The sequence below is a fragment of the Marmota monax genome, unplaced genomic scaffold (genome assembly GCF_021218885.2).
Source record: "Marmota monax isolate L192 unplaced genomic scaffold, Marmota_monax_Labrador192_F-V1.1 WCK01_AAM20220418_F8-fsc00017, whole genome shotgun sequence".
NCBI classification, from domain to species: Eukaryota; Metazoa; Chordata; class Mammalia; order Rodentia; family Sciuridae; genus Marmota; species Marmota monax.
Window position 1 is genome coordinate 5491841 of NW_026695241.1, and position 23606 is coordinate 5515446.

Below are 23606 nucleotides of genomic sequence, written 5' to 3' on the forward strand. Positions count from 1 at the left end.
TTTTTGTACCAGAGATTGAACCTCAGGGTGCTCAACTACTGAGCCACGTTCCCAGCCCTTTGTATTTTTTATTTTGAGATGGGGTCTCTCTAGGTTACTTAGGACCTCACTAAGTTGCTGAAGCTGGCCTCAAAGTTACGATCTTCCTACTTCAGCCTCCTGAGTTGCTGGGATTAGGGGCGTGCACCACTGCACCTGACTTTGTGCCTGCCTTTGGAACATGTGAGATGGGTCTGGTGGGCCATAGTCCCCCTTCACATCAGGCCAGGGGTCAAGGGGCTGTACCTTTAACTCTGCCCACTCAGGTGCTTCTTTGGAGCTACAGGGTGGGTGCAGGTGGGACTTGGCCCAGGCCTGAGAGGCAGCTCTCCAGGTTGAGCTGAGAGTGTGGATCCCAGGACTCACTGCTTCCCACCCCGGCTCATAGTTCTGCTCTCGGGCAAGGGAGTCCGTTTGGTGCTTGCACAAGTTGCTTAACTTTTTCCACTAGCAATATTCCTGCACCCTCCCGTGGGATTGGTGGCCACATGGTCAGCCCTCCAGCCTCAGTCCTCCTGGCTTGGTGGTTGGTGGGTGTGATCACAGAAGGGAGAAGACAGATCTGTGTCTGGAGACCCTGGAGCAGGCACATCACAGCCTTCAGGAGACACACTTTCACCTCCGGAATACTGTGGATCCCTCCTGGGCTCCGAGGCTGGCCTCCACACACGCAGGCCTTCATTCTAGGAAGCACATAGGGCAGACAGCTCTGAAGCTCGTAATTGGAGTTGTCAAAGAAAACTCCAGTGTTCTTTGGAGGTGGAATGACACAGCACTATAGCGTGCTTTAATGTTGTTATAGCCCAGGGCAGCTCTTGCTCATTGTTGAATTGGAGAGGTGGACACTGGGGCTAATCGTGTGGTTTTCTCTCCCTGGATTTGCATTGGCTGTTTTTCACAGGGAGAGTGTGAAGCGTGTGGAGTTCTCTGAAACCTCTTAGGCACGCGTGTAAATTTTCCAGCCACTTCCCCCCGGGGCGAGCGCCACGGCTGGGTCTGCCGTCCTGGGTCTTGCCCGCCTCCCTTGGGCAAAGACCGCTGGGCTCTAGGTAACTGGAGTTTCCTGAAAAGTCACTGCCCATCTCCCCACCCGAGATGGCTGGAATCCCATCGTTAAAAGCTCACAGAGGTTATTTTTACCCTTGTGGAAATAGTAATGTGTTTTGTTTTTATTGGATAAACATTTACTGAGCATCTCTGTATGAAGACCAAACAAACACGAGAAAAGGAGTGCAGTGAGTGTGGCCCTGACTGTCCCAGCATCCCTCACTGGGGGCTGGGTGCCAGGACCCCAGGGAAGGGTCCCCGTAGGCTCCCCTGATACAGCATAGGGATGCTTTCTCACAGGGAAGTCCCACCAGCAGTCACACGTCCTGTGGGTGAAGCTGCCCCAGCCCTCAGCCACAGCTGAAGCATTCTGATCCTGTTCTCAGGGGAGACCCCTCTCCCAGTGACTAGGCTTTGGAGGGCTGGAAGGCCAGGTTTTCCACTTGGCCTCCGCAGATCCACTGGGTGGGGACTGAGTGGGGTGCTCTGTGGGAGGCCCACTGGTGAGGCTGGCAAAGGCCTGCTTCAGGAGGCCGTGCTGTCAGCTGCTGGGGAGCTGCTGGGGCCATCAGAACAGGTGCTCCTCTGGAGTCTGATCCCCGGGAGCCTCTTTTCTGTGTGCTTGGGCAGCCTCCTGCCCGTGAGGCTTGCTTTGAGGAGGCGGTGACTGAGGCACCAGCGGTGGGGTGGGAAACACTGGCCATGTGAGACTGGTCTGGTCTCGCACACCCGGGCCCAATCCCCAGCTGCCCTGGGGTCACTGCTGGTCCTACGGGCTGGTCTGTGGGCACTTGCTTTCCGCCCCTTGACCCTGAACTCAACCCATGGAGGTGTCCACCTTGACGTAACCCTCTGACTGATTGTGACCTCCTCCGGGCAGAGTTGCTGCCTCTGGCACGAGCTGCTGGGACTCTGGGAGGCGTGGGTGGCAGGAGCGCTGGGTCGTGACGGGCTCCTGCACACATGGTGAGGCGGTCATGGTGGGCCTGTTTGCCACCTCAGAAGGGGACATTAACACGGGGGTGGGAAGGACCAAATCCCTGGGGTCTCCAGTGTGTGCAGGTGATCCCAGCTGTTTCTGGTGGGAGTGCCAGTCGGTGTGGTCACTGTGGAAAAGTAGTTCAAGACCTGAAGTTCAGCCTCCCCTACCCTGCACCCGGCATGGTGCACTCCTGGTGTGTGCCCAAGAGAGACTTGCTGGGCGTTGGGAGACACGCACAAGTGTCCACTGTCCTCCTGTGCACAATAACAAAAGCCTGGACAGGGCCCGATGCCCGTCGGCGGGGGACAGATGAACACGCTGAGACGTGATCGCACAATGGGACATTATCCAGCTGTCCGAACAGATTAACTGCAGCCGCACGCAGTGCATGCAGGGTGGGCTCGAGGTGGAGCAGGGGGCCGGACGGTACGGGAAGCCCCAGGTGGACAGCGGCTGAGTGAGGGCGCACGCCGCACGGGAGTAGGGACTGCGCCCTTGCAGTTGGGGTCAGCATGTCTTGGGTGGGAGGAGGCGTGGGGTGGTTTTACATTCCAAAAAGTGGCTGAAAGAAGGTGGGCCCTGTGTGCACCAGACGAGTGTCACGAGCCCAGTACCGATGTGCCCAGTAGTTACCCGTTCTGTACGAGTCAAGCCCAGCAGGCCAGTGCCCACGTTAGTCTGGCTGCTGGGGTGGGGCGGGGTCTGTTTCCACAGCTGCTCTCCCCTGCTCTGCACCGTCACCGCCTGTGCCCCTGCTCCAGTCTCCCTGCTCCACCTGCCTGCTAGTGTTGTGACCTGTGGCCATGCGAGGTCTAAGTGTGGTGTGCTTCACCCGGGAAGCCTCCCTAGAGGAGGTGGTACCTCCCTCTCCCCCTCCTCCTCCCCCCCTCCTCCTTCCCCCTCCTCCTCCCCCCCTCTCCTCCTCACACTGCTGTACAGGGGTCAAGGCTCCAGCCTCCACAGAAGGCCACCCAGTACCCGGGTCTGGGGGACTCTCTCAGCAGCTTTGGTTTGACTTCTCATAAACTCAGATCTGGTGGAAGTTGCTGGTGTTCAGCTCTTTGTTGCTCACAGCTGGACACGATGCTCGGTGGAGGTGCTCGGTGGAGGTGCTTGGAGACCCCCGCAGTGGTTCTTAGTGCTGCTGGGTCTGTGAGGACCTTACCGAGAACCCTGGGGACTTCAAAAAGTCAACAGAGGCTGGGCCTGTTGGTGCACACCTGTAACCCCAGGGACTTGGAAGGCTGAGGCAAGAGAATTGCAAGTTCCAGGCCAGGCTCAGCGATTTAGGAAGACACAATCTCAAAATAAAAAAGGGCAGGGATGTCGCTCAGTGGCCAAGTGCCCCTGGGTTCAGTCCTCAGAACCAAAAAACAAAGTCATCAACTCCGAGTTGTGGTTTCCAGACTCTTTGGGACCTTCTGTGTTTAGCAGGAGACCTGGACTCCCAGGTTGTTCCACTCACCCTTGGTTACCCCGCATGTCACTCATCCTCTGACTCCATTTGCCCCCCTGTTCAGTCACTCAGCAGCTGTGCCTGCTGCCTCTAGAGTTGGGCAGCCTGTGTTGTCACCATTTGTGTGCCCTGGCGCTCGATCATATGGACTGTCACCTTCAGAGCTGTCTGCAGAGGGGTACCCATGTCCTGGGGCCACCCCGGGTCTGGCATTGCTGCCCAGGAGTGGCCTGCAGGCTCCTGCTCTCCCCACCCTGTTAACCTGCCCGTGCCAGCCCACTGGCCATTGTCCCCTCCCCAGAGAAGGCCACAGTTAGAGGCGGGTGAGCTGTGGCTCGGGCAGCCCCTTCCTCATGGCTTCAGTCCCTCTTCATTCTCCCTCCTCTCAGAGACCAGTGCACGCCAGGTGAGGGGTGGCCCTGGCCAGGTGGGTGTGGAGCTGATGCCCAGGGCAGTCCTGTACGAGGCCTGGGGTCCGGCCTCGCCTCTGGGGCCTGGGTGACTGGGCAGCTGTGGTCACTTTGGAATGCTAACCCCAGGGGATTGGCAGCAGGCGCTTCTGCAGTGTGGCTGTTGGACAGAAAGTCCTTTCCCACCTTGGCAGGCCTTGGGGCGTCTGGGTGGCCAGCTGGGGACCGAGCCAGCGCTGCGGCTCACCCTGCTGTGGCCAGCTGTGACTCCCCCTCTGCCTCTCGAGCCGAGGTGGGTTCGGGAAGACAGCTGTGGCCTCCGCACTCCATCTCTGTGGTGCAGAGCGGCTCCCCGAAGCCCCCCAGGGCTGCCTTCCTGGCTCTGCGCTGTTGGTGAGGTTGGTGACTCCATCGGAGTCCCGGGAAGTGGGGTCCCGTCTGCCCCCTTCACCATCAGTCACATCCCGGCCCCCGCCCCCACCCCAAGCACGGGGCGAGTAGACCAGGGCTCCGTGAGCGTCATGGAGTGAGCGCAGATGCCGTGGCTGGGAGAGAGAGGCGGTGCCCAGAGGACAGGGACTGAGGTCGAATGCCAGCCAGGAGCCCACCCCACGCCCGAGTGCACCTGCCCTGGGAGAAGAACTTGGGCTCTGGGAGCTAGGACACGGTCTCTGCGGGAGAGAAGCCTGGCGCGTTCCTCCTCCACACCAACCCCGGGACTTGTGGCCCCTTGTTAGCTCATTTCACAAATGGTGATTGACCCCCCTACGTGCCTGGCTCTGGGAAACTGCGGGGCGCAAACGGTTGGAATTGCTGCTCCCGGGCTGGCAGGGAGACTGGAGGGTGAGGCTTTTTTTGGAAGCTCAGTCCACAGCCCTGCACCAGTGGAGAGACTTACCGGTCCCTTGCCCATGGACCCTGCGTGTCTGATAGCACACATAGGTTATGATGCCTGTCACGTTTGATTACGTGTGAGTACCACTGCACCTTAATTCCTGGCGTGATGGACATCCCTGATCAGCCTTGGCACTCGCTGCCTCTGCGCTCAGATCAGGCCTCCGAGTCGTCCTCAGCCCAGCACACCAGGGAGCCACGACTTTGCCTGGAACCAGAATTAACCCCACTTTGTGACCCCTGCTCGTGTGCGAGCTCCCTGTGCCTCCCAAGGCTTCGGAAAGGCACGTCTGACCTTCGGCAGGCACTTTTGGACTTCTGGAAAGAGCCTCAGAGGTGGCCTGGGCCACCACCAGCATGGTGCTCACAGGTCACTGCATGCTCTGGCCACTGGCCCTTCTGCCAGCTCTTCCTCTGCCCGTAATCCTCCGATTCCATATCCCGCTGGCTCATGCCCTGGCTGCACTTGTGTCTTGCTTGGCTCTGGTCCCTCCCAGGCCCGGGGCCCATATCTGCAGTAGCCTTGTTTCCCATCACTCTCAGATGTCCTGCCTGGCTTTATTTCCGTCTCAGCACGAGGTGTCTCCTCGCACACCCACAACAGGTCTTTACTTACCTTTTATCTCCCTCATTTACTGTAGTATCCTGAGCGATCAGAAGTAACTGGATCAGCAGATCTTGCGTTAGCAGGTTGACCCAGCTCTGGCTGTGCCTGCCACGCTCAGGACTAGATGCTCCAATACAGCCGAGTGTGGTGGTGCACGCCTGCAATCCCAGCAGCTCAGGAGGCTGAGGTAGGAGGATCGCCAAGTTCCAGACCAGCCCTCAGCAACCTTGTGAGGCCCTAAGTGACTTAGCGAGACCCCATCTCAAAATAAAAAAAAAAAGGGCTGGGAATGTAGCTGAGTGGTTAAGTGCCCCTGTGTTTAATCCTTAGTACTAGGAAAAAGCAAAACAAAAGCCTCTAATGTGCACAAAGCACGTGGCCCAGCTTCTGGTTTATTAGGCCCTCCGACTTTCACTGTTCTAAGTAGTGTCCCCTGTGCTGTAGATGGGCAGGTGTGTTTGCTGTGGGGTCCTGAGGCCTCTGTCGTCACCAGACCTTCCTGCCTGTAACCACTTCCATTCAGCTGGTGGTTGGTGGGCATCTGCGTGGGCCAGCAGCTGACCCTGAAGTTCCCGACAACCCGCAGTCCTGGGTGTGCTGTGCTGGCACCCGGGCAGGGTGAGGAAGGGGCTTGAAGGCTCAGCAACCGGGAGGCAGCTGGTGTACCCGGGAAGTGGAGGCTTGGGTAGGGCCAGACATTGGCAGGGACCCCTGTAGGGCAGAGAGAATTGCATCAGATGGGGGTGGCCAGAGGACAGGCTGGACCACAGCTGGCCCCTCTGCTCACCCCCAGCCTGCAGCAGCCCTGATGTTGATAACATCTGTTGAGATTTTCACTTCCTGCTGAAATATTACTCGTGAAACTTGTCATTTCTTAACCTTCCTCTTCCCCGGTGTCCTGAGCTGCCCTCCTTCAGTTTCCTGCTAGGGAATAGATTCCTGGTGAGGGAGCAGTTCCCTGCTCTCTAGAGGCAGCCTGGTCTCCCGCAAGCTCCGGTTGCTGCGCGAAGCTGCTGGTTGGCAAGGTGTGCCTGCTTGGTGGCCCCTTGGAGGGGCGAGCAGGGCTGGCCCGGGTCAGTCTGCTTGCTGGCCTGCTGTGGAGAACCAGCAGCCCCCTCTGTTCCCACAGAGCCTCTCCTGCTCCCCCACTTTCTCCACTCACCCACCTGGGGCTACACCTGTGCTGCCGCAGCACAGTCTCCCGCTGAGCCCAGAGCGGCCCCCATGGCCCCACAGTTCCCAATGCAGGTCTCCACCAGCCGCGAAGGCAGGAGCCACCCTGGGCAGTTGTGTGTTTCCTGTTTCTCTCGAGGCTGGAGGCAAAGGAGGCCGTGGAGAGAGCTCTGTTCCTGGCCCTCGGGAGTGGAGCTCCTCATGCACACGTGCCTGTGGCCTGTGCTGGGCCTCACTTCTGGGGCAGTGGCCCTGCCTCTGCCCCCAGCAGAGCTGCTCTGGGCTGACGCAGGTATGGTGTTGCCCCCAACAGGTCGAGGTCAGCGCTCAGCCAAACTACAAGTCCAGGACAGGCGTTGGGTTTTGCCGGCACCTGCTGGGCCCTGATTAGGCCCAGGCACGGTGCTTGCTGCCTGTGGAGTAGGTGTGGTGTCTGGCAGGGGCAGAAGCTGAGGCCCAGCAGCACCTGGTTGGTGGTGGAGCTGGCACGGTGGATCGCAGGGCTGCCTCTGTTTGGATAAGCACAGACGGGCACTCCCAGTGCAGAGGCTCTGTGCATATCTGGTTCTCATTGTCACATTGGACTGCAGTGGGGAGTGTCAAACCAGCCCTGTGCTGGGAGATACAATGTGGGGGTGACTTTTGCTTCTTGCAGAATTTCCAGCCCCCACTCCCAGTCCAGTTCAGATACTTGCACATCTACCTTCAGGGCACCTTCTCCATGTTCTTTCCCACCTCAGCTTGAGGGGGCCCTCCTTTTTGGAGTCTGTATTAGCCCATTTTCTTTTATTGTAACATGATACCTGACGTGGGTACTTTATAAAGAAAAGAGGTTTGTTTAGCTCACAGTTTTGGAGACTGAGAGTCCAAGATCAGGTGACCTCTTCAGACTTCTTGGTGGATGGTGTCACAGTGACAGGAGTACATCCTCCTAAACAAGATGGCATGAGGAATTCAGAGGCCAGGCTCACTATATCAACCCACTCTCTTTTCTGAGGTGATGTCCCCCAGTGTCCTAGTCACCTCTTACCCCCCCCCGCCCCCGTCATGCAGGTTCTATCACGCTTCCAGCCATGACCCTGGAGGGACACATCCATACTCCAGCTGTCCCTTGTGCTTCAGGGCCCCAGCTTAGACACCTCCCATCCGCTCCTGCAGGACCGTCCCCGAGCGGGGAGGCTCTGCGTCAGGGCCAGTGCAGGCGCACACTCGGGCTGTCCTCCCAGCTGCCTACAGCCTTCGTCATTATCTTCTGCATTCACAGTCCCCAAACAAGCACACCCAAGGCACCGGCAAGAACCCAGGGGCCACGGTGGCCTGGATGAAGTCATGGCCGCAGCCTGCTGGGGGGCTCTGCTGACTCAGGGGCGGTGCCCTTTGTCCAGTGGTGCTCACAGGGAGGCCTGTTCGGGCTGGGGCCTGGGGTGGTGGACTGGTGGCCTTTCCTGTCCCCACAGGCCACGGCAGGCTGGTGGCTGCCAGGCGCTCTCTGCCACTTCTGCTCTGCCGTGCGCCCTGGGAGTAAGGACCTGATGGCAGCAGCTCGGGCAGTGGGTGGGGTGGCAGCGTGTGGGGGGGCTCCAGCCCTGCCCAGGCGGTGCCCAGGGACATGGGGGGAGGCACTGCCCTGCCCTGCCCTGCAGAATCGTCCCCTCTGGAGCTTGCTGCTGCTGCGCCCAGGGAAGCCCCCGCCTCCTGGCTGGGTGGCTCGCCGTCCCACCCACCCTGCAAGCTGCAGCGCCCCTGGCCATGCCCCCTCTGCCCACCCCTGCCTCCCACCAGCAAACCCTGGGCTTTTCCAAGAAGCTCAGAGGAAGGCGCCCACCAGCCAGAGCGCTCGCTGGGCCACGGGCTGCCCCTCTGCCCAGCACTCGTGCTGGCCTCCTAGCTGGGAGGGGAGCTTGGGTGGGTGCAGACCCTTGAAGCACAGACCCTCCCCCTTCCCGTGGCCAGGCCTCCGGGTCCTCCTTCCCCTCCCCCAAGGCCACTCCTGGCAAAGCCCTGGTGTGGATGCTGCTGAGTGGTCGGGCTCTGGGTGTGGTACAGGGAGCCCTGGGGCAGAGTCCAAGGACACCTGGCTTCAGACCGCGTTCTGCTCCAGGCCTGGCCTCCTGGCCCTGCAGGTATCCACAGGCATCCTCCCCAGGCCCTGATGTTGGCCGGGCTCTGCGCGCAGCGTCCACGCCTGGATGGCCTCCGTTGCTTGGAACTCACTGTGGTTGCCAGTGACTCCACTGCAGGTCGGTCAGCTGTTGGTGACCAGGTGGGCATTGCTTGTCGGTGGCTCTGGAAGCTCTGTTCTCAGGCAGAAGTTACTTCCCGAGGACAGAGCTCTGGGCTGCACCAGTCCCTCCACCATCTTTGGTCTTGGGGCTCAGAACCCAGATTGCTGGCATCAGAGCAGCCCCGGGCATCACACAGCCCTAAAGGGAAGGGAACAGGTGCTCCTGGGGTACCTGAAGTGTCCCCAAGCTCGTCCCTGTTGGGATTCCCTGGGTTCTTCCTGGACGCGGAGCCTGCCTGCGTGTCAGAGCCGGCAGCCGTTGGGTTCATGATACGGAAGACATGCTTTGTCGTCCTCTTGCCTGGCGCACCTCCCCTTCCCAGCCCTTCCCTCCACCCTCTGAAGGAGCCCAAGGCCCCTGGAGACTGTGGAGTCCTAATCCTGTTAACAGACAAGGGATGGCTCAGAGAGGGACGGACTTGCCCCTGGTCACACAGCAAGTTAAAGGCGGAGGCAGGAGTCAGTGGCTTCACCCTCATCAATGGTGGTGGGCTTCCAGGGGCCCCTGCCCCCAGCCCCCACAGTCCTCTTCCTCCTCCATCAGTCCAGAGGACATACTTATCTTACTTTCTGTGAACAGCGAATGGGCTTGTGTTTTTTTCTGTGCACAGCTGCGAGGACAGGCATGGGCCGAGTTCCGGGGAGGGTTGCTGGTGGGGTTGTCACCTCAGGCAGGCCTTAAAATCGCTGGGTACTATAGCAGCGTGGCCTAATGAGGGGAGCCAGTGCTTTGCAGATGGAGCTGGTTTCAGGCCCTGGGGACCCCGGGTTAATTGAAAGGAGGTAGGACAGATGGATTGAGTCTGTCGGTGGCTTCACGGGGAGCTGTCAATACAGAAGCCCGCTTTTTACGCTCTCCTCTACTTGCTGGCTTTGCCAGGGTGGCCCACCCCAGCCAGAGGGGCTCGGTGGAGCCCGAGTAAGCTCGCCCTGGGGACCCGGCTCTGAGCAGAGTGGGAGAAATCATTGCTTAAATCCTCACTTACTTTCCTCCCAGCAGCTAAGTTGGAAAATGGTGCTCCTGGCCGTGAGGTTTCCAAAAAAGCGGCTGTGGCCCTTGGTTTGAGTCCCCTTTCCCTCCGAAGGGGTGGCTGGGCTGAGGTGGGCCGTCGAGTGACATGGGTCAGTACTGAAGATGCGTGGCAGGTGTCACCCACACAGGGTGCCCGGGTTTGGGCCATGGGGAGACGGCATGCAGACCCCGTTCCCCTCAGTCTGCATCCTGCTGTGAGACCTGGGGACCCACGTGTGCTTTGGGTCCTTCGGGTGGGTAGTGTTGGTGATACTTGCCCCTGGCCACCATGTGGGAATGTTGGGGGAGGAAAGGAGACAGGACCTCTCTCTGGTGGCTGTTAGTGGTTGGGGGGCAGTGTGAGGTTGGTTGGCCCCAGTGCCATTTGCAGGTGGTTTTGGCTGAAGCCCATTTAGGGCACCCTCTCGGCCAAATCAAGGTGACAGGTTTTGTGAGGTGGGTCACAGTGTGCGCAGAGCGTGTGTGGAACTGTCTTGGCTTAGGGCTGTCTGTGGGCCCCCATGGGTCTCACCTGCCTGCACCTAGCTGGCCCTGTGCGGCTTCCGGGGTAGGTGTCCTGCTGGGCCCTGAGCACTGCCCCTTTCCTGGAGCCCCTGGACACATTTGCATACAGGTGGGGCCTTCCTGGGGGGAGTCCTTCTGTCGTCTGGGCTTAGAAATTCACCTTGTTCCACTGAGTTTGCTCAAATGATTGCATTTGGTCCTTTGGGTGCTGGGGGGAGCCGGGGGTGCTGGGACGCAGTGCTCTACCTCTGAGCTGCCTCTCCAGCCTCATGTTTGGGGCTTTGCAATCAGAAAGCATGGTGTATTTGGACCAGCCTTAAAATTCCCTTTCAAATATTTCTTTTAATTTGTATTCAATATTCCACTTACACAGGTGTTGGGAAATTATAAACAGATTCTAAACTAACTCCTTTCCCCTCCCACTTTGAAGGGTTTTTAACTTGTGCTCGCAGCTCCAAGCTGTGCATCTTGAGGAATATGGTGTCAGACTTTGCCAGGTTTCGGGGCAGAGGAACCAAGTGAGCAGAGAACCACCGGCTCCGCTGCAGGGCAAAGCAGCTGCTTTTCAGGACTCGATCCTCTGTCACTGTGGCGGAGAGGAGACACCTCCCACACAGGCGGCTTTTAAAACCGTACTCAGTACAAAACTTGAGGAATATTTTCCAATCTATTTTTCCAACTGTCACTATTAGCAGCTTTTTGCTGGCTGAGTGGGGGTCTGACTGACAGGCCAAATGTGGGTGCTCCATGCAGATGAAGCCGTGGCAGCCTGGCGGGAGGGTCCCATGTGATTATGAGCACTGGGTGCTGCATGGAGGAGGTGACATTTCAGCCACAGGTCGAGGACAAGTGGGGTCTGACTGGGGGACCAGGTGGCGGGACGGGTGAGGAAGAGCACCCTGGTGGGTGGCACACACGCAGGCTTGACCTGCTCTTACGCTCGGCAGACAGGACACTTGCTGGTGCTGTCCTTCGCCTCAGGAAGTCTGTGGCTGCTGTCCCTGTGCTGTGGCTCACCCCCGCCCTGCCCCTGCCCTACCCAGTGCCCTCGGCTCTCAGGAGGCGCCAAGTGTGTGTTCTTTGAGTACTGGCACCCACACGGAGGCCCGGGGGCACGCTGGCCCTCACACAGACTGGCTTCACCCCTCTTCTGCTTTTCAGTCTCCACCCAGAGGGCGTGGGCAGGTCAGCAGCGGCCTTCCTTGGGTCTGGTTTGTTTTTTGTCCTGGAGATTGAACCCAGGGGTGCTTAGCCACACCCCAGCCCTTTTCATTTTTATTTTGAGACTGGGTCTTGCTAAGTTGCTGAGGCTGGCCTTGAACTTGGGCACCTCCTGCCTCAGCCTGGGATTACAGGCTTGTGCCACCCCGCTTAGCCTCCTTAGGGCTTTTTGTTGTTGGTGGTTGGCTGTTTTGGTACAGGGAATTGAACTCGGGGTGTGTGGGGGGGGGCCCTCGACCACTGAGCCGCGTCCCCAGCCCTATTTTGTATCTTATTTAGAGACAGGGTCTCCCTGAGGTGCTTAGCGCCTCGCTTTTGCTGAGGCTGGCTTTGAATTTGCGATTCTCTTGCCTCAGCCTCCCCAGCCGCTGGATTACAGTGCCCACCGTGCCCACTGTGCCGGCCTCCTTAGGCTTTTATTTCCGCAGGTGGAAGCTCATTCCACTGCTTGGACCATCCCCGTCTCCGTGGCAACCTTCACGTCACTGCTCCTCCTGGAGCCTCTGCCGGGGGTGTGTCTTGACTTTCCTGGGGTTCCCCTCTCTGTGGCCTCTGCATTGACAGCTCCCACTCCCTCCCCCACCCTCAGAGGCTCCTTCCAAGGACCTCCACATTTGTCCTCGGGCAGCATTGATCCTGCCCTCCTGACACATGATCGAGCAGCGACGTCGTGCATTTTCATGGAGTCATTGTTCTTGATCCAGCTGTCCCCAGGTTTTCAGTGGAAACCAAAGCTGACCTCCCCTTGCCCGCACGTGGCTCTGTCAGGGCCGTGTGTTTGTCCCGGCTGTGGGAAGGATGGCCCTCTGTCTGAGTGGGTTGGGGACAGTCGGCCTGGCTGGGGATAGGGCTTTCCTCAAGCCCCTACTAGCTCAGGTAGTGAGGTGGACCTCCTGGGACCCCAAGTCTGTGTCTCTAAGGGGCAGGGGCCGCTGTCTCTGGGCCACTCCTGGCCAGCATCTGTCCCTCCCCTTGTGTTTCCTGGTGGGGCTGCTGTTTGCTTTATTGTGGGGATTTTAAAATGGCGGTGCGTTTCGTCTGTCACGGTGGGTGCTTGTGAGTTGTCCTAGAGGGAGGGGCGATAACCGTCTGGTCTTCTACTGGGTCTCTTCCTAGCTCAGAGCGCCTGGTAATAGCTGCCACAGTTCTAGCTGCAGTTCTCTGAGGGCAGCTGTGCCACCAGGTTAGGTTATTTTAATTTAAGGTGATGTGACCCTATTGCACAGTCTTCAGGAGGTGCCAGGGAAGCTTGGGGGGGGACCTGATTGCTCTGGTAAAGAACACCCTGTCATTTTGGTCTGTGTCCCTTGGGGTTTCTGCTCCACCGAACACGCAGTCAGCAGCGTTCCTACACCGTGTGCGCTCTGCTTGCTCTGTGCTTCTGCTCTCAGACTCTGTTCTGCAGTGACCCTGAGAGCCACCGCTGCAGGCCTTGAGGTCACACAGCACTGCCTCACCTCCCCCACTGAAGGTCGGGGTCAGGGAGCCGATTCTGAGGGGGAGGGCAGCTTCCTGGGCTCCTCGACCCTGAGTGCAGACACAGATGCTGCCCCTGGGTCCCGCCACCAGCTGGGGTGACAGAAGCTTCCCGGGAGGGTCCTGGCCTCTCCTTGGCCGTGGCTGATTGAGAAGATCAGTGTTTGGGGTTTGTGGCTGAGTGGTGTCTTCTATTAGGAAGTACTTTCCAGCCCTGTGTGGCCTGGGCCTTGAGCTGCCCCTGCAGGATCCAGACAGACAGACAGACACACACACACTCTTTCTTATTTGGTCTCTGGGAGGGGTATTTGCAGCAGTTAACTGCCAGTAGGTCAGCCCAGGATGCAGCTGGTCCCCACTTATTTATGAAAAGGAAACTCTGGAGTTTCCCCAGCATCTTGTGTGGGGATCTGAAGGCCCACCCACTTGAGGGGGACCAGGGAAGGGGCACGAGATCCACCCTTGATTGTGATCTTTGCACCCCACCCCAACTGCTTGCTCTGTAGGGGGGATCTCTGGGAGGCCTGAGCTGCACGGTGGCCTGTCCCTGGTCTGTCTGTGGTGTTTCAAGGTGGCACGAGCAGGGCCAGTTGGCACATCTTGAGGGGCTGTCCAGAGCATACCACTGGGCCACTCTCCAGCATCGCAGGGCTTGCCCCTCGCACCCGGCTGGGGTGGGACCAGGTGCCCCAGCAGACCCATGTCGCCTGCGCCTCCACAGTGGCCCTCTGTTCCCAGTGCCAGCAGGGAGGGTCCCCTCGTCAGCACCCTGCTCACGTCCCTGCTAGACTGAGGCCTGGTCTGTCACCCGGAGGCCCTTCCACTGTAGGTTTTCTAGGGAAAACAAAGGTGTGAGGGGACTCGTGGGCCACCAGTCCCCATCACTGGTGCTGGGTGGTCTCTAGCTACCTGTGGCTGTGTCAGGGCCTCAAGATGTGGCTGGTGTGTCTGAGGAAGTGGCTGTATCATGTTAGTTAATTTCAAGTTAAAGCAGATTCTCAATTCAGTTAGAGGAAAATGATGACGGGTTTGGACCAGTTCAGCTCAGGAATAGCAGTCTTTTTTCCACTGTAAGTTTCATGAAATTTGCATGCAATTCAGTGTTTCTAGTGGAGATTTAGCATTCAAATTGAGGTGTGCTGTAAGTGTAAAACACACCCGAATTATAAAAGTTAAAAAAAAAAAAGCCCACACTGAATTTCAAGTACAGCATGAAAAAAACATGGGCTATTTCAACAGTGCATTTTATATTATGTGTTGAGATGATTATATTTTAGATAATGGGCTTAATTCGAGTATATTCTTAGAATAATTCTGCCTGTTTACTTTTTAAAAGGTGGCTACTAGAAAATTTGAAATTAATGTCTCAAGTTACACACCTGGCCTGAGTCTGCTTTTCTGGAATCTGATGGATCGTCTTTTAGGGAAACTAGTTCAGGGTTTGGAGGCATTTTTGGCCATAGGGTCAGGTCTTGGGAGGCCCATGTTTTTTTAATTTGTAATTTTATTTTATTTTTAAGAGTGAAAGGAGTAGGATTTATCAAGTGTGAAGAATAGAATCAGAGGTCTCGCAGGGACAGGGGGGACCTCTGACAGGGGTTGCCCCTCCCCAGGGTGTTTTGAAAGACACAAAATTTTAAAAATAGTTTTTTTTTCCCCTTTTTCAATTTATTTATTTTTGCGGTACTAGGGATCAAAAAACCTTTCCTTAATTGCAAAATGTGTTTCTTATGGGGAAAATTAGAAAGTATGGATTAAATGAAATTAAATGGAAGGTGAATACAGAGGTTTCCTACCAATGCTTTCTGTCAGTATTTTGCTTAGATTATCGTTAGCATAAAAGTACCACTTTCTTAAGATCTTTAAGATTAGTTCAGAAACAAAACAAAAGCAGACATGGGTCTGCTGGGGCACCTGGTCCCACCCCAGCCGGGTGCGAGGGGCAGGCCCTGCGATGCTGGAGAGTGGCCCACGTAGTCTCATTTATCAACTTGTGTACCGGGATGGAGGATCGAGGGATCCCAAGACTTGGATGGTGGCGGCAGGACAGCAGCCAGGAATTGGAAAGGGAGGGCAGATGGTGGGCGAAGGTGACCTTGGTTCTCTCCCAAGGTGGCCCGAGCCCTGGAAATAGCCCTTTATCTTGTGTAAAAAACTGGGTTCTTTCCTCTGATTTGTGAAAAGTTGGACGTACAGGCAGGGAAGGAGCCCGCCTGGCCTGAGAAATGCCGTGGGAGGTGCGGGCGGGGCTGGTCTAGAGTGGAGCTCGTGAAAGACCCCCGGGAGACGGCATGGCGGAGGGACTGTCCTGGCCTTTCTTCCCAGGCCCTTGGTGTGAGGACCAGGAGCAGCTTCTGTCCCCCCTGCCACCTCTATTCAGAGTAGCCCTGATGGCTTCCTGTCCCAGGATGTAGCCTCTGTCAGCGGGAGACGTCTGCTCCCCTAGGACTTGGGCCATAAACAGCGCAATGCCTGGATCCTTAATCCTGAGGTTGAGGAGCCTGGGGACTTCATGATTCCTGATCTCTCTGGGGAGCATCTCTAATTCCTGTTCTCTATTCTGTTTTAATCGCATAAGATACAATAAAAATAATTAGGGATATCTTTAAAAACAAGCCCAGCCCTAGCGTGTCTTCCCTCTTTCCCACAGTCTCTCTACATGCAGACGTCATTTTTTACTTGATAATGATCACGGCAGAAGTATGATCACACTTTGATCTTTTTACGTACGTTTTTGTCTTAACTAGCCCTTCCTGCTGTGCGGTGTCTTCGCAGTCACCCTTGGTGGCTGCGCACTCACCCGGCGACTCCATCAAATGTGATTTACGTGATCGCTCTTTATTTTTGCTTCTGTTCTTAACGGTGCCTTTCTCCCTTTGTCTCTGTAGGAAGTTCTCCAGCAGCTGATCATAATGAATTTGCCCAATGTTTTGATGATTGGCAAAGACCCGCTGTCTGGTGAGTGAAAGTGCCCCTCACCCCCTGGAGTGCCCGGGCAGTGCCATTGGCTTTGGACAGCTGTTAGCCACTGAGCCCTGGCTGCGGGCTTGGAGCCAGCACAGTGGAATCACATGACCGTTTTGGTGAGATTTTAAAGAGTGGGTTTACTGCCCCGAGGCCTGAAGCCAAGAGCGTATTTCTTCCTTCAGAGTGAATCCTTCCTGGCTCCTTGGCTGTGCGTGCTGAGGCTCAGGAGGCCACTGCTGTATGCCACCTGAGAGGATGGGTCTGGATCTTGGGGTCTGAGTCATGAGCAGGGTCCCGGGGTCTCTTGGCCTTGAGCAGAATCAGATTCCCCGTGCTGAGTGCAGGACGTGGCCGATGGATAAGGATCAAGGATCCAGGTGTTACTCTGGACCGTGGCACCAGATCTGGGAGAGGCTGCACCTTGGGGTGCTGGGGGCAGCACCTTAGGCGAGCATCTTTCTCAGTGTGGATGTCTGTCCTGCGCTGGGTCCTGTGGGGCTCTGCTCTTGCTGCTCCAAGGCAGCGCTCCCCAGGGCGCGTGGTCATTCGTCTGTCTTGTGTCCCCTTCTGGACTTGGAGCACCCAGTGGGCAAAGGTTCTAAGTCCTCCTGCCTCTGATGCTCGATGTCAGTTTGAAAGACCAGGTGAGGTGTCCTCCTGCCATCTTCCAGAACGTGAGAGCTTACTTCACACCTGTCAGGTAGCTCCTGGGTGACTTGAGGAGGTGACAGATCCCCTCCCTTCACATTGTTTGCTGTCCTCTGGCTCACAGGCCCCCGGGGTGCCTTACTCCTGGGTGGTGTTCTAGTGGAGACCTTGTGGGTGTTTGGAACCCCGGCTGGGGCCTCCTGGGTGAGTGAGGTACAGGAAGGCAGGAAAGCCCCCATCTGTAGAATAGCAGGAGGCCAGGGATCCCAGATGGTAGAGGACAGAGCCCCCATTGCTGGTCTCTCCTTCCCCAGCCTCACTGGAGTCTGACTGTCCTTTCTCCCGTCTGTGACAGAAATTAAGTTGCCTTGTACACCAAGTGCCCAGCCAAGACCATGAATCAGAGGTGCAGCTGTCCCTGGGAGCCACGTCCCTGAGGGTGCAGCCACAGCCACCTCCTTGTGCATGGGGGTGGGGCACTCGCTGGGCCCCAGCCAGCCATGTGTCACCTTTACTGTGTGAGCCAAAGGAAGAGGTGTCCTTAGCTGCCTCCTGGCCTCACATTGTCTATCACAGTGGCCCGGGAGTCTGCCCAGGCTACCTGGGGCTCCTGGCAGGGCCAGGAGTTACAACAGGGGGCTTGGGTTCTCCTCGCCCCTCCTCGGCCCTGGCTCTGCTTTCTGCCTTTATTTTACCCCTCCTTATCCCCCAGGAAATAAAGGTGGAAGACGTCAAATCAGCACCCCAGCCACATCCCCGGGCTCTAGGGACAGTGGGGACCCTGGTGAATTCAGGGAAGGGGGTCTGCTTTGCCAGGAAGGCCTGCGCTGCCTTCCGGGTTCATTTGTGGGCTTGGTGGCGCCTGGCGAGGCTGGTGGCGGTTGGAGCTCAGGTCTGCTCCGGAGGCCGTGGAGGAGCAGGAGAGAAGGACGCTGGCTTCTGAGCCAACGTGAGCTGCACGTGGGAACCGCATGTGTCACCTGGATGAGGCTGAGCCACCCGCTGATGGATGGGGGATTTATTTAGGGACGGAAGCTCTAAGGGCTTCTGACCCGACCTTGGTCGATGAGCCCATAAGTAGAGAGCTCATGGGCAGCTGGTGCGGTGCCAGGAGCTGAGCTCCTCGATGGACCTGGTCCGTGGCCATCTCAAGTGTTGGCTGCTCTGGGGCCCGTGGCAACACGCACCTGTTAGACCTATAAAAATGCAGAGGTAGGTCGGGCTTGCAATTCCAGCAGCTCAGGAGGCTGAGGCAGGAGCATCGTGGGTTCAAAGCCAGCCTCAGCAAGGGTGAAGCTAAGCAACTCAGTGAGCCCCCGTCTCTAAATAAAATACGAGATAGGACTGGGGATGTGGCTCAGTGGTCGAGTGCCCTGAGTTCAATCCCCAGCACCCGCTCCCGCAAAAAAATGGCAGAGGGGGTTGGTCCAGCTTGGTGTGAAATGCATCCTCCTTGCCCCAGCTTGTCACTTGTGTAGCTTTCTGGTCTTCCTGCTGATCACCGCCCTCCCTCTCTCTTCCCGCCTCCACCAGGCACCCCCCACACCAGAGGTGGAGAGACTGAGTACAGCGAGCTTGGGTCCCCGCCTCAGGAGTGGCCCTGAATGATATCTCCAGAAGAGTGGATGCTGATTTTTTTTTTTTATTTCACAGGTTTATTGAGATATAATTTGCTGACCATAAAATTCATCCATTTTAAATGTGCAGTTTAGTGATATTATTTCCTAAGAGTACAGAGTTGTGCAACCCTCAACCCAGGCGAGTTTCAGGACTTTACAAGAAAGCTGATTTTAACCAACGTCCGTGAGTCAGATGTCCCTGGGACCTAGCAGGGTGTATGATCAATTCACGTGGCTCTAAGAGGTTGGGCCCAGCTGGGAGGGAGGTGAGGCGGGAGCCCTGGGAAGTTAAGGAGTGAAGCAGCACCCCCGCCCCCACCCCAGGTCAGGCGTGGGCAGGACTGACAGGCAGACAGTGGCCCCAGCAGGCGGCCTTGGAGGGCAGAGGTGGCCTCGCCATGCACAGTGCATGGATGGGTGGGTTTGACAAGCGTCCCAGTGGCTCTGAGAGCAGAGGAGGGTGGCAGGGACATCTACCAGCAGAAGATGCAAACAGATGCCAGAGGCAGAGGTCTATTTATAGAACAGTGTTTTCAGTTTCACATTTTAAAAATAGAGGTGTGAAGTATTTTGTGTTTTTTTGGTTTCTTTTCTTTCTTCTTTGTGTGGGTGCCTGGAGCAAGGGGGTGCTGCTCCTCCCTTGGGTCTCCGCCAGCCCTGGCTTGTGCTATTGGGAAGAGGCTGAGGCTGCGCTACCCTGAGGCCACACTGCCCTGAGGCTGCACTGCTGGCCGTGCACTGTCTTCTGTTTGGGGAAATCGTATCACAATAGAATCAGGTCCCAGATTTCAGCAGAGGGTCTCATCACCCGACACCCCTCCACTGTGAGGCCAAGCACTCGTCCCTCTTCCTCTGACCTCAAACAGGAGGTGTCACAGCTCATGGGGGGTTTCTGTAACGCCGGCTTTGCTCCCACACCTGTCAGAGGGGAACCTCTTTCTCAGTGACTCCACCGGGCAGTGTGGGCAACGCGAGGACGTCATCGCAGGACCTCAGCTTGCTTTTGGATCCCTCAGCCTCTCCCTCCTCTGCAGTTTTCTGTGCCTTGTCTCTGTCCTCTTGGATTGTGTTTGGTTTGCAGCTGTCTCCCCATGCGTCCTGGTCCCTGGGGATCCGCCTGTCAGGTGTCTTATGACTGTGGACCCTGCTTCTTGGAGCGTGGCCTGGAGTCTGGCAGAACCCCTTGGGGACCACCCTTAGCTTTGATATGATGACACTTTGCAGACAAGTCTTCTCTGGGGGCCGGGTGGTGTACCCGCTTCCCGGGACTCTCATTGGCCACATCTTCCGAGTATCTTGTCCAGGGCCTTGCCTTCAGCCACATGCCTTGGCACTGCCCTTAGGACATGCCTGGAGGCTGAGCCCTGCCCTGCCCCTCTGCTGCTCATCCTTCTGGCTACCACCCCGCCACCCCTGGCTGCTCACGAGGGTAGCCTCTGCCGCGCCTGTGGTCTGCTCTGGCATGGCCACCCAGCACCAGGGCCCTGCTCCCTCTGCCCGCTACACTTGTCCTGAGGCGCCACAGGAATAGCTCCGGGAGGCCCTCTGCCTCTGCGCCCACACTGCCCCCCCCCCCACCCCGTGCTCACAGCCTGCCGCACCTGCCCACAGTGTCGTGAGTGCCGTGTTGGGCATTGCCCCTGGGGGTGGGGCCTCTCCTGAGAGTCTCTGGGACTCTGGGCTTCGTGCTGCCCTTGCCAATGGGTCCCGAGTGCCTGGGCTGTGGAGAGAGCGCTGAGCCCCGCCCGGTGCGGGGTCTGCAGCTCCCCGCCCGCTCCCCCGCAGGCTGGCGCCCCTGCAGCTCTTTGCCCCACGCTCACGGAGAAAGTCCATGTGTCAGTGGTCAGAGGGAGACGCAGTGCCCGCCTAGCTGTGCGTCCCTCTAGGCCACAGCTGGCCCACAGAGGGCTGTCCCACCTCGCCAGCTGCACGTCCACTGAACGTGTTTCCGTGGCTCATGGTGAGCGTGGTCGGTGGGAAGTCAGGAAGGTCAAGAAGTGCCTCATCTGTGCAGCCAGGCAGGGGTCGGAACCCCTCGGCTCCGCCTCTCCGCACCTTTCCCAGCAGCCAGGTCTGTCCCTGTGCCACACACGCCAAGGGGCTAGGTTTGTCTGTTGGGAAGCCGGGTGCCAGCAGGTCGGTGTCTGTGGTGGACCCCAGAAGAGCCGCGCTGGAGGAGAGCGTCTTCCCTCCAAGGTCCGCGTCCAGCCGGGTGCAGCGGTGGTCCAGGTTCGTCAGCTGCTCCTCTCACCTCATGTCTCGAGCCCAAGGGAAGGAGAACCGGAAACCAGCCCAGAGAGGGGAGGAGCTTGTCCAGGGCACGCAGCACAGAGGCCCCGTAGGTCAGCGCAAGCTTGTCACCCTAAGTTTACTCCAGATCACAGCGTTAGAGGGTCCAGTCCCGATCGGTTGCTCCTGAAGCTTTAGGCCTCCGAGTGCGTGGTGGAGCACAACTTCTCACCTGGGGTGGGGAAGGGACCCCGTCTCGCAGTCCCTTTGTGCCCCGCCCCAAGACCTCCACTAGGCCTCTCTCAACAGCACCCCTCTGGGGACTAAGCCTTGAACACGGGCTTTTGGGGACATGCCAGCAGTGAGGAGAGGTGGCTGAGGTGGCAGGGAAGATGTGCCAGCATCTCGTGGGGACAGCAGGCCCAGGGTAGGGAGGAGGGCTGCCCAAGCGTGGGCTTTGAAGCGAGCCGAGCTCCCAAGGCCCCAGGAGTTTCCCACTTGGCCATGCCAGTCTGCACCCGCTCTCTGTCCTTGAAGTGCCTCCCGGATCCCATGGAAACGCCCCTCCCAGCTGCAGTGGAGGGTGCTGGCGGCCCTCACACAGCCGCTGGCCTCCCGGGCAACCGAGGGCAGGGCTCAGGCTCTGGCCGCCCCGGGGACACCCTCTTGCTGCTCACATTGCCCTTTTGAAAACCAGAGGGTCTCCTGGATCCCCTGCCCCCTCCTGGGCATTGCCTCCCAGGGCCCAGGTGGCCCTAGGTCTCAGGCCCGGGTCTGCCCTGGGGCTGGATGAGCAGCTCTCCTCTTCCCCAGCCTGCTGGTTATGTTTTACTTTGGGTCTCCAGGCCTCTACTCTCTAATCTTGCTTATTTATTTTTCAGGTATTTTTGTATTTGCAAAAAACTTAGTTCCTTTGAGGAGGGAAGAAATAAGTTTTTTTTGTTGTTGTTTTATCAAAAGTAATCTTGCAGGCATTTTGATCCTTCTAATATTTCCTGTTTGGTCCTTCGGAGAGCAGGTTCACAAAAGCCCCTGGACTCGACTTGGGACCGTCAGCTCCAGTCCTGCTTCGGGCTTCCATGCTTCGCCCGGGGTCAGGAGTGAGGTTCTGGGTCCACCTGCTGTGCCAGGCTGGCCGGGCCCTGGAGCCGGAGGCCAGCGCTGTGCTTCCATGGCGAGTGCGGGGCCGGCTCTCGTGAGCAGAGGCAAGCACACAGCACGCTGCAGGCCAGCCCTCTGACCAGCCCTGGGTCTGCCTGGATACCAGACTTTGTTTAGTAAACTTCCCAGCCGTGGCCTGCGCCCAGAGGAGCTCTCCCTGGCTGCAGTGACCGCACCATGGCTTCCAGCAGGCCGGCCGTCTGCAGCCATGGCCGTTTGAGGAGGAGGAGGAGGGAAGAGACGGTGTTTGCCAAAGGTCTTTGTGTTCACCCACAGGGTTTGGGCTTGGAGGTTTTTGCCTGGTGCTGGGAGGGACCCTTGCTCTGAGGTCTCCTGCCGCCCTACACCTCACCTCCTCCCAGGGCGAACTCTCGGCCTCACACTTGGTCTGCGGCTGATGCTTCTGTTCCCTCCTCTTCAGTTCAGTGCCAGGAGGCGCGTCTGCTCTCCACTACTGCAGCCCTGCAGGCCGGCGGGCAGGGGAGTCGGTTTCGTAGTGATGTAGCTTAGATTCTCTACCTAAGCGGGGGGCAGCTGTTTTCTGTCATGGTGGAGGTACTGAGGGAACTGTAGGGGTGGGACAGACTTGACATGGGTGACAGACACTGGGATGGGGTCACCCGGTCAGGGTGCACAGGGGAGACCCCAGCACCGTGTCACACGGACTGGTGGCTCCACACCTGTTAAAGTCCACGGTAGATGCACGTTTGTTGAATGACTGAAGGGACAAGTGGGGGCTCCTGGTTACATTGCTGCCTGGCTAAAGCCACCTGCGCAACATTCTGGGCATGAGAACGATGGCTGAGGGTTTCTCAGGTTTCTCCTGCCCCAGATGGGCACAGAGGATGGAGGGTCCCTGTGCCCCGTGTGAGAAACTTTGTCCCTGGCAGTTGCCGCGGGAGGTGACCCTGTTGAGATAGTAAGCCGCCCTGTGGGGTTGTGCCCAGGAGGACCTGCAGAGCTGCACCTTGGTGAGTCCTGGACACGCTGCACTTTGGGAGGAAATGGAGTCATATTCAGACTGCTGCTCTCAAATCACCGGGACAGCCCCAGAGCCGTGCTGAGGAAATAGAAAACCAGGGGAACCGGAGTTGGGGTCCACCTGAGGGTGCAGTCTGGGGAGAGCGGGATGCACGCTTATAAGAAGCACGTCTGCATCTGAATCTGCCTCCCAACAAGAGGAGACTGAGCCTCTTCTTTTTTGACCTCCCAGGTGCTCGAGGTCAGGCAGCAAAAATGTTGGTGAAATACCTGCACATTTTGGGTGGGGATATGGCAGGGAAGTGGGGTTGGTGGCAGAGCTGAGCTAAGTCTTAGTTCTGTGCCTCAGTCTTGGAGTCCGACTCTTCTTGTGGCTGAGATGGAGATGATAACACTCTCCTTTCGGGGTGGCTCTGGGAGTAACATCTGCAGGAGCAGGGCCCACAGGAGGGCAGCTTGCCTTAGCGGGGCCGAGGCGCTGTGGTTGTGGAGGGCCGCGGTAGCAATCTCGGACGCCACTTCACGGCAGTTCTCTGACCCCTCAGCAAGGCAGAGCTTGCCTTCCTTCACCTAAATCCCTGGCTTCATCCCTCAGGCATCATTTATAGATGACAGCATTTATTTTCTGTTTCCAGAAACCAGGAAGTGTGTCCCGAACAATTAAATGGCTCCATCTAGGAGAACCAAAGAGGAGAGCCAGAAGGGACCCTAGAGATCATACACTGTCACGGAGGGAAGGTTTTGTGTCGTGTGATTGGCAGCTGAGGCGAGTTCCATGCTGAGTGGTGGGGCTGACCACCCACGGCTGCCACGGCTCAGCATCAGGAGGTCCAGCTGCTCAGTTCCTACCTGATTGAATCCAGGCTCCCATTTCA

At 57.8% G+C, this 23606-nt stretch overlaps 1 protein-coding gene across 4 annotated transcripts in view; it reads left to right on the forward strand.

The window, feature by feature from the left end:
- Positions 1–23606, forward strand: part of Ccdc88c (coiled-coil domain containing 88C) — a 114102-nt gene that overhangs the window by 31648 nt on the left and 58848 nt on the right. For 2 of the 4 annotated variants that reach the window (XM_046440644.1, XM_058577684.1), the window contains one exon: positions 16015–16084. The exons of 1 other annotated variant lie outside the window; for it this stretch is intronic. In XM_046440644.1, coding sequence (XP_046296600.1) covers positions 16015–16084 — 70 coding nt within the window. Of the gene's footprint in view, positions 1–16014; positions 16085–21643; positions 22007–23606 lie in introns of those variants that run through there. One more of the 4 variants, XM_046440645.2, reaches the window with a different exon arrangement.